We start from the raw sequence: 10,837 nt of genomic DNA on the forward strand, positions 1-10,837 counted from the left end.
TGCCTCTGTCTCCCAAGTGCTGGGATTAAAGGCGTGTGCCACCACTGCCCAGACAGAAGCTAGGATTCTTATCAGCAAAAATAAAAGCTAACAGTAACACATAACACTATAACACAAGGAGAACCTCAGTGGTAACTTTATAGATGAGCACATAAAATCAAGGGGCTTATCCTATAGGAGTTTATTCCTGACTCCCCAGTCGATGTATGATGCTGAATAGTAATCAGTTCTGCAATTTAAGTCCTTTTCCGTCTTAGTGCACTTATAGTAACACCATGGCTCTGACTCGCTCAGTTTCAATTCAGCAGCAAAACCAGCAAATATCTTTATCTTTCCAATTCCTCAGACATAAGATTTTGCCTTAGCATGGATTTTATCAACTGCAGCATTTTGTTTTTCTCTTTCTTTCTGTAAATCAAGAACTTTCACCTTGTCCATCCTGGTGGCCTGGGCCTGCAAACCCAACTACTTGGAGGCTAAAGCACGTTGAAGGCCAATAACCTACCTATCTTTAAAACATGTGTATGGGGAGGGGCAGGTAACTGTGGTTATGGTTCAGTGGTAGAACATCTACCTAGAATGTTTGAAGCCATAGGCTTAATTACTAGAACCCCCAAAAGAAACAAAAACACACAAGTCCAACAACTTTTACCAGATATGATAACCCAGGTCTGTAATACTGGTTCAAGGGTATCCTGAGCCAAATAGTTCCAAAGCAGTAAGAGCTATAGATTGAAAATGTGTCACAAAACAAACAAAAAAAAAAAAAAAACAAGTCAGCTGGGCATGGTGGTGAATTACTTTAATCCCAGTACCGAGAAGGCATAGGAGGCAGGCAAATCTCTGGAGTTCCTGAGTTTGAGGGCAGCTTGATCTAAACAGTAAGTTCCAAAACAGTCAAGGCTACAGAGAAACCATCTCAAAAACAAACAAACAAAAAGTCAAAAAACAAGTCAGGAATGGTTGTGCATGACTTTAATCCTTGCACTAGGAAGGGAGAAGATGATCTCTTTGGAGACCAACCTGGCTTATATTGTATGTTCTAGGCCACCAAAGGCTACATAGCGAGACCTTGTACCAAAAAAACCAACCAACCCAAGAAACTCTTCTGACTACTAAATCATGGGGTTTTGTTTGGTTTGTTTTAAAACAGGGTGATGCTAAATGACAAAGGCTGACCTAAAACCTAGCTACCTTGCTCAGACTGCCTTCTAAGATCCTCTTCCCTCAAGGGCCACAACTACTTCCAAAAGTGATGTTCTAAAAGTAACTGTTTATAGGGAATAAAAAGAATAAGAGGGACGGGCGGTGGTGGCACACGCCTTTAATCCCAGCACTCGGGAGGCAGAGGCAGGCAGATCTCTGTGAGTTCGAGGCCAGCCTGGTCTACAAGAGCTAGTTCCAGGACCGGCACCAAAGCTACAGAGAAACCCTGTCTCGAAACACCCCCCCCCCAAAAAAAAGATAAGAGGCAGCCAGGCGGTGGTGGCGCATACCTTTAATCCCAGCACTCTGAGTTCAATCAAGGCCAACATGATCTACAGAGTGAGTTCTAGAACTACACAGAGAAATTGTCTTGAAGAAAAAAGAGACTGAAGAGGCCAGACCTTCAACCAAAACTATTCAATTTAGTCTTCCCTGCAAAATTATAGTAAAATATGAAGTAAAAGTTCTCATATTCAAAGTTCAGCTAAAAGCTGAGCATCTGGTTTTTGCTGAAGAAAAATCCTTTCTTTTCCTAGCTCCTTCAGCATCACCAAAATAAAAAGCAGAAGTCATAAAAATCACTATCACAAATATTACCTATTATAATAAAGCAGAATATTCACTTAAACAGCAGTTACAAACATTTGTGAACTGCCATGTGAATGCTGAGAACAAAGCCAGATCCCCTGCAAGAACAAGTGCCTTAACTGTTGAGCCATTTTTCCAATCCTGATGGGTTGCTCATATATATCCAGCATGGGCTGGTAGGCTAGAAAGCTTCCCAAAGGAAGTGCAACTTCAGACTCAAGTAGGTGTTAAGCAATAGGGGAAAGAAAGAGGGAGCAGTTGTGCAAAGGAAATTACATTCTAAAGGCCTCCAGGGGAAGGTGAATACACAACACACATTTCCAAGAACAGAACACAGGGGGAGAAAAGAAAAATGCCATGGGAAGTAAAGCCACAGAGGCACCACCAGTGGCAGTGTGTGAGACAGAAGGGCTGAATTTTACATTGTGGGCCTGGGAAACCAGTCATTAAAGAGATGAAGAAGAGAAGTAACTTTGTTTCCTTTTAGCCACCTCTCCTCACTTCTTCCCTTCAAGTTGTTTCTCAAACATCTACACTTATCTGCACTTTTCCCAACTTTCTGTTCCCAATTAGGCACAACTGTACTGCACTAAAACTGCCTTTAAATATCTGCTCTTCAGCCAGGCGGAGGTGGCCCACGCCTTTAATCCCAGGATTTGGGAGGCAGAGGCAGGCGGATCTCCAAAGCTACAGAGAAACCTTGTCTTGAAAAACCAAAAAAAATAAATAAAAAATAAAAATAAAAATTTGATCTTCAAATCCCAGCACTTGGGAGACAGAGGCAGGCGGATCTCTGTGAGTTCGAGACCAGCCTGGTCTACAGAGCTAGTTCCAGGACAGGCTCCAAAGCCACAGAGAAACCCTGTCTCGAAAAACCAAAAAAAAAAAAAAAAAAAAAAATTGATCTTCAGTAGCTCAATTCAATGAGCCCTTGATTGTACTTGCTCCACATGTAGCAAGCAGGTGGCCCTGTGGACTATCAACTCTCCATATTCTTCAACATCTTTTCTTTCCTACTTTCTTAGTTATTACTTTCCAGTCTTCACTGCAAGCTTCGTTTCACTACCTACTTTTAAAGACACTGCTGGCAGTCAAGATAACATCCTTGGCCCTCAGCATTTCCAAAACATCTACATGCTACTGGCTAAAATTTGTTGTTTTGTTGAGACAGGGTCTCACTATGTTCACTATGTAGACTTGCCTGCCTCTGCCTCCCAGGTGCTAGGATTAAAGGCATGTGCCACTATGCCTGATTATCTGGAAATTCTTGATGAATAGACCTAGAGGTCTCAAACCTTAAAAAGCAACTGTTTCTAAGTTCTAACTGAATTTATAGATAGATGAATTCTCTTCTGCAGGTCAGGGTATTTCAGTATCTTAAAAGTAACATCTACTTTAACGTTGTGGATTCAGTGGAGGAGACACATACATGCCAAAGCCTGGGCACCGAGGGGAGAGGACAACTTTTAGGAGCCAGTTCTTGCCTTAGCCTTGAAGCAAGGTCCCTGTGCTGTGTACTCCAGGCTAGCTAGCCTAAGAGCTTCCAGCTGATTCTCCCGTCTCTGCTATCTTGCCTTTCAAGTGCTACGATATAACATTTTGTTGCGGGAGGTCCGCTCCTCCAGCCTATAGCCGCTAAGATACCAGCCCATTGGGGCGTGGTCTCTCTCCATTTAAAAAAGCGGCCACTTCCCTCTCCGCTCTCTCTTCACTTCCTGCTCTGCAGGCAACTAGACTCCCTTCCTGGTTGTGCAGAGGGCTGGGACGGTGATCTGTAAGTTTTTTTCCCCCTTTAAATAAATACCACCCTATTAATCATAATTCCAAACTGGTGTGGCATTGTTTGTGACTTACGCCTTCAACTTTTTCCCCCCACAGGATTCTAGGGAATGAACTCAGGTTGTCAGGCTTCTATGGCAAGCACTTCTTGCAGAGCCATCTCCCCAGACCTACTTTGTTGGGTGAGACTGTTCATTTCCTGGCCACCTAGACTCCCAAAATAATCACACAGAAACTATATTATTTGCAATACTGTTTGACCAATAGCTTAAGCGTATTTCTGGTAACTCTTATAACTTAATCTATGCATGTAGCTATGGCTTACCGGCAAGATTCCGGTGGGTTCCAGCAGAGTGGCTACATGGCTTCCCTCTGACTCTGCCTACTGTCTCTATATATCTCTCAACCTGGCTTTACTCTGTTAAGCCACTGACTGAAAACAGCTTCTTTATTAACCAATGGCAATAAGACATATTCACAGCATACCTCACCTTCCACATCACTACTTAGCTTTTCAACTGTGTTTTCCCTCTATTTCTCTTGCCACTGCCTATGTTCAGCTTGGCAGACTTCTCAGTTCTGTCTACACTTAGCACTATCCAACCAACAAGATCTTACTAAAAGTAAAAATAATACTTCTAATTTAAATTTCCTTGGCAAGTCTCTAGTAGTCTTTGAAACCCTGACCTACAAGAGCCTTCTAGGCTGTCTTATTCTCCCACACTTCAACGTCAGAGCAAACTCAGCCCTAGACTACACTGTTCGGACCTCTCCCTCAGTATTAATGCTTGTGCACACTTATTTCCCTGAAACACTCTTTTTCTTCCAATCCCTTGATAATTTCTCAGTGGACCAACTTGCGCTTCAGGACTGTTAGGCCCTCCCTTCTCAAGGAACTTCACTATCGGGTTGGAGAGGAGGCTCAGTTGAAAGCACAGGCTGCTTTTCCAGAAAACTGTGGGTTGATTCCCAGAACCCACATGATGATCTGTTAACTACAGTTCCAGGGATCTGATGCTCTCTTCTGGCCTGCTAAAGCATTAGACACAAACATGGTGCACAGAAATACATGCAAACACAACACCCATACACACACACACACACACACACACACACACACACACACACTCTCTCTCTCTCTCTCTCTCTTCATTCCAGGTATACCACTTTTTGAGAATTATAGTTCCAAGAATACTCATTCATACAGCATCCTGTGTTTAATACTAGCTTTGTACTAAGCACTTTAAAAAACAAGGGGCTGGAGAAATGGCTCAACAGTTAAAAGCACTGACTGCTCTTCCAGAGGACCAGGGTTCAAATACCAGCATCCACATGGCAACTAACACCTGTCTATAATTCTAAGACCTGACATACATGCAGGCAAAACAACAGTGCACATAACTTTAAAAACTTTTTATCTTTTCCACCACAATTTCATACATATATGTTGATCACATTGCCTCCCATCCTCAAATCCTCTTATCGGTAACTCTCCCATTTGTTTTTGAGACAAGTCTTACACAGATCAGGTTAACCTCGAATTATGGACCCAAGGATAATAGTGAACTTCTAGTCCTTCTGCTTTTACTTTCAGAATGCTGAGATTCCAGGCATGTACCATTATACCCTAATTTTGCTGAGGTCTGAACCCATGGCTTCATGCATGCCAAGCAAGCACTCTACCAACTGAGCTACACCACTTGCTTTCACACACAAAACATTTATTTATTGTTGTGTGTGTATGCCACATCACGTGTGTCGGCAGAGGAGCATGTGAAATCAGTTCTCTCCTTTCACTTGTACAAGGGTTCCAAAAATAGAGCTCGGATTGCCAAGCTTTGGCTAGCACCTGTACCTGCTGAGCCTTTTACTAGGCCTCTCCCTTTCATGCTTTTATCTGCTAGATCACTTACTACTTCTCACTAGGGTGGACCCTAATGAGCTTTCTCTCTTTCCTTCCTTCCTTTCTTTTGGTTTTCCGAGACAGGGTTTCTCTGTGTAGCCCTGGCTGTCCTGGAACTCACTCCATAGACCAGGTCTGCCTGCCTCTGCCTACTGAGTGCTTGATTAAAGGAATGTGCCACCAGTGCCCAGCTTAATGTTGTCTTTAAACAGTTATCTTCAGTGTCAAATATTAGCACCTAGCACTTAACAGGTTTGAGAGAACAAATGAGCTTCACATTATGAGACTGACACACTACCTGCTAAGCCAAGAAGACAACAAGAGAGCAAAATATGAGCGTCCAAAGAGATCCTCAAGACTCACAGAATCAGTCTTGGCAGCAGAGATCTCATCTGCAGCCTTCTCTGTGGAATGGTGAAAGAGATGCTCTAGGATCCTAAGAAAGCATGAAGTTCAAATTCTTCCTGACTTGCTTTTACTGTAACACCAGTTAGCATGGCGTTGTAATGCTCTTGGGTTTGGGAAATAAAGTGCTAGCACAGAACTACTGTTCTGCTTAAAGATCTTGGTGACTAGTCTATGGAAGGGTTTCCTGAACTCCTTTCAATGGAATATGAAATTTTCAGTGAATACCAGTACATGCATTTTTGCCTGTATTTATTTTCTGACATTTATGGGGTCATGCACACATGTGAAAATCAAGGAACCACTTGCATAGGTCAGTTATCTTCTTCCATCATGTGGGCACCAAGGACCAAACTTAGATTGTCAGGCTTGGCAGGAAACACAGGCTTTGAATCATCTTGCCATTACCAGGGCTACACTTTTTTCTTTTTAAAGATTTTATCTTTATTTTTAATTTTACGTATACGTGTCTGTGCACAGGTTTGCACTCCCCATAGAGGCCATAAGATGCCAGATCCCCTAGTATGGGAGTTATAGGCAGTTCTGAGCTCTCTCTGCTGCCCACAAACCTTATTTAGCGAGGCTGGCTCACAAGTGAGTTCCAGAGGTCTGCATGTCTCCCCACCCCAGCACTCAGATCAGAGAGATATAGAGCTGGCTTTTAATGTCAACAGTGGCGATCTAAACACAGGTGCTCATGTTTTCATGGAAAACATTTTACTAAATGAGACATCTCCCCTATCTTCCATGTCTTTAAATTACATTTTAACTTTGCTATTGTGGGTGCACATAAAAAGGCACTTGGATGGAGGTCAGATCAGAGGGCTGAACACAAGTTGCCTTCAGCGTGGCAACAGAGGAGTCAACCCACAGGACCAACTTCTCAGCAAGACTTTTATTTGCTGATGGAGTCTCAATTACCCCAGGCAGGCTGGCGCAGAACTCCAGATCTTTTCTGGCTCTACTTCCCAGTGCTAGGATTAAAGAATGTGTCACTATGACTGGCTTTTACTTCTTTAATTTTTTTGTACACAAGATCTTATTCCACAGTCCTGGATGTCCTGGAACTCACTCTGTAGACCAGGCTGGCGTCAAACTCAGAGATCTGTCTCCTTCTGCTGGAATTAAAGTCATGGGCCACCAACGTCCAGCTAAAGGCTAGTCTTAAACTCACAACAATCCCCCTGCTTCAGCCTCCCAATTGTTAGGTTACAGGCTGAGCTGCCACATTCAGCATAAGTGCTTTTTTTCTATTAAGAGCAATGACAACTTTCACTGACTTCTCAAGGACATTAATGCTATATATATATACATTATACCAAGTACGATGGCTCATACCTGTAATCCTAGCATTTAGAAGACCGAGGCAGGACTGTCACCAATCAAACCTAATAGGGCTCCATAGTAAATTTCAGGCCAGTTTGTAAGACCTTGTCTCAAAAAATAAGTTAGACGCCGGGCGGTGGTGGCGCTCGCCTTTAATCCCAGCACTCGGGAGGCAGAGGCAGGCGGATCTCTGTGAGTTCGAGACCAGCCTGGTCTACAAGAGCTAGTTCCAGGACAGGCTCCAAAACCCACGGAGAAACCCTGTCTCGAAAACCAAAAAAAAAAATTATTACGGGGCTGGAGAGATGGCTCAGCGGTTAAGAGCACTGACTGCTCTTCTAGAGGACCCACGTTCAATTTCCAGCACCCATATGGCAGCTCACACTGTCTGTTACTCCAGGATCCAGCATTCTCACACACTTACATAGGCTAAAACACCAGTAAAATAAATATTTTTAAAAAATTATTACTACTATTTTCACACACATGCCAAATTTTATGTGTATAGGCATTTTGCCAGCATGGGCACCATGTGCATACCTGGTGTCCCTGGAGGCCAGAAGAGGGCTTTGGAGCCCCAGGAACAGGAGCTAGAGACAATTCTGAGCTGCTTGTGGGTACCAGGAATCAATCAAGCCCCTCTGGAAGAGCAAAAAGGCCTCTTAACTACTTACTCATTTCTCCAGCACCCTTTCCAACTTATTAGTTTTTTTAATATTTGGTCTTACTATGTAGCCCTGACTGGCCTGAACTATGTAGGCCAGGCTGGCTTAAAACTTAAAGATCTGAGCCAGACATGGTGGTGCATGATTTTTAGTTCCAGCACCCAGGAAGCAGAGGCAGGATGATCCGAGTTCAAAGCCAGCTAAGGCTACTTAGGCAGTCTTAAAAAGAAATGAACAAAAACAAAACCTCAGAGACCGCCTGCCCTTGTCCTTGAATTTGGAAACTGAAGGCTGGCCCACCAGGAAATCTTTTCTTTCTTAATTCTGTACTGCTTCTATTTGCATTTTTGAGGCACCAGTCTCTGTTAAAACTAATGTAACCATACAAGAGAGACCTAGAGGTGCGCACACGCACACACACACACACACACACACACACACACACACACACACACACAGATAGCAATAGATAGAGAGACTCAACTAGAAATTGCATTTAAGATTTTCTACAATTTCATTCACCCCAGCACTTTGACAGTGGAAGTACCAATGTAGGGAGTTCAAGGCAGGTCTGGGCTACAATGACACCCTGTCACAAAACAAAACATAGCATAGGGGCTGGAGAGATGGCTCAGAGGTTAAGAACATTGCCTGCTCTTCCAAAGGTCCTGAGTTCAATTCCCAGCAAACACATGGTGGCTCACAACCATCTGTAAAGAGGCCTGGCGCCCTCTTCTGGCCTTCAGGCATACAGACAGAATATTGTGTACACAATAAATAAATATATATTAAAAAAACATAGCATAACACAGGTTCTCTAATTGGAGGAGTCCTTACTAACATTCGTTAGATGCTAGTGCCTGGGCTGGAATGATGGCTCAGGGGGGAAAGGTATTTGTTGCCAAGCCTGATGACCCAAGTTCTACCTACAGGACAATCTAATTCTGAAAGTTGTCCTCTGAGCTCTACACAAATGCCATGGAACATGCCTCCCCCCACGACCACGCATTAATAATGATAATAAAACTAGTGCCTTATTCTAATGTATGCTGAATCAGGGGGGTTAATATATTGCTTGCTAAACTGTTTAAGAAAATACATTCTAGCCAGGTGTGGTGGTTAATTCCAGCACTCAGGAAGACAGGAGTATTTGTTTTTTTTGTTGTTGTTGTTGTTTTGTTTTTCGAGACAGGGTTTCTCTGTGGTTTTGGAGCCTGTCCTGGAACTAGCTCTGTAGACCAGGCTGGTCCCGAACTCACAGAGATCCGCCTGCCTCTGCCTCCCGAGTGCTGGGATTAAAGGCGTGTGCCACCACCGCCGGGCAGACAGGAGTATTTGTGAGTTCAAGGTCAGATTGACCTATACAAAACTAGTTCCAGGCCAGCTAGACTTGCAGACCTAGAACCTGTCTCACAGAGGGGTAGGGGGAAAAAAAATAAGTCCTAAAAAAACAACCGAAGAATATTTCATTGTCATCTAGTGAAATATAATAGGATGGGAAAAAACAGAATCGTCCAGAGGTAATAGAAAGCTTTATAGCTTCTATTTGTACTGTAGGAATTAGCCAAAACATAAGAAGCACTTAATAATTCACAGATCACTAAATTCGATCTTGGGGCAATCTGTTAATGATTAACAATGGATCGTTTGTAAGGGGAGAAAAGTTTTGCCTGGATTGAAAAGGGAAGCCACTAGCTGTAAAATGGTTCGTAGTACAAAAGACTTTAGTATGAGCTGAATAGGTAGGTTATTCTATGACGACGGAGAACAGCGGCGGCCTATGGACATGTGGCCTCTTTGGGGCTGAAAGAGTATCACCACCACGGTGCACTCGTTTGGGAAACGCGCCCAAAAGCAAAGCTCACATAAAGATCTCTGGAGCACTCCAACAAATCTATAAAGTATGCCTAAGCAAAGGAAATTTTCAAAAGGACACTCCTTTAATCACTGATAATACAACCAAAGCCTCTGTTCAGGAAAGCTCTAGCAGACGATGACCCACTCTCCCGGAGAAAGGAGCCATGCAAAGAGCGACGATCCCCGATCCCTCGAGAGCTCTCGCCGCCGCTTCAGCTCCGACTCCGCTAATCGTCACAGGCCCCCGGGATACAGCAAGTCACCGACACTTCGCTTCGCCTCCGCTGGCCCAGACCAGAGGGCTGTCTAGCCCGTTCCGCGGCGCCTGCTCCCAGCGCCCTCCGCCACCGACCACCGGCCGAACAGAGCCGTAGGCAAGGAAGCCGGAGGCTATCTCATCCCGCTCCCGGAGTCCCTCCACCCTCCACCCTCCACCCATCGCACCACACGCCGGGTCCCGGCCGCGCAGCCAGCAGGCGCCGCTGTGGCGCCGCCTTCAGCCCCAACAGCCTACAGACTCCTCGATTCTTCCCGTCTAAAGCCTCGTCAAGAGGGGGTGAGGGCTTTCCGCGCAGGCGCGCCCCTGACGCGGCCCGCGCTCGCCACTTCCGCCCGAACGGGAGGCGGGGGAGGCGACACGAAGCCGGCAGGCGCGAGCTCGGATCCTCGGAAGACCCAGCTGCCGCGCGGGCCCGAGACTCACCAAGTATAACGGCTGCCAACGACACTGAGCATCCAGTTCCTCGAACTCCCGTTCGATGGTTGCCGACATGGCGGCGGGAGAGCGAGAGCAAGAGCGGAACCTCCAGAGCGGAGAGGCTCGGGCCCCGCTCTATCCGGGGAGAGCGCTGGCGCTGTGGCGCATGCGCGCTCCGCGCCCCGCCCCGCCCCCCCCCACGTTGAGCCGAGCCGGCCTTGGGGAAAGTACCTGGAGCGTCGGACGTCAGCGCGCCGCCTGGGCGCCGCGTGGGTCTGACGTCTTGGAGGCGGGGCGGGCGCGAGGGGGCGTGGTCCAAAGAGTGCCCAGGTGGGAGGGGCGGGGCCGGGCGCCACCCTGGAGTTGTGAAAAGTCCCTGGAAAGTCACCGGCCAGCCCCGCCTTCCTCGCC

General features: G+C 45.6%; 1 protein-coding gene across 8 annotated transcripts in view; it reads right to left on the reverse strand.

Annotated features, from left to right (window-relative positions):
* The window catches only part of Ptpn2 (protein tyrosine phosphatase, non-receptor type 2), a 71,687-nt gene extending 61,000 nt beyond the window's left edge, over positions 1 to 10,687 (reverse strand). For 2 of the 8 annotated variants that reach the window (XM_013349617.2, XM_026783552.1), the window contains exon 1: positions 10,433 to 10,655. In XM_013349617.2, coding sequence (XP_013205071.1) covers positions 10,433 to 10,501 — 69 coding nt within the window. In that variant the 5' untranslated portion in view covers positions 10,502 to 10,655. Of the gene's footprint in view, positions 1 to 10,432 lie in introns of all 8 variants that reach the window. The other 6 variants (XM_026783553.1, XM_005356230.2, XM_026783551.1 and 3 more) reach the window with 6 other exon arrangements.
* Between the last annotated feature and the right edge of the window lie 150 nt (positions 10,688 to 10,837).

Source organism: Microtus ochrogaster, chromosome 18, assembly GCF_000317375.1.
Source record: "Microtus ochrogaster isolate Prairie Vole_2 chromosome 18, MicOch1.0, whole genome shotgun sequence".
Taxonomy (NCBI): Eukaryota; Metazoa; Chordata; class Mammalia; order Rodentia; family Cricetidae; genus Microtus; species Microtus ochrogaster.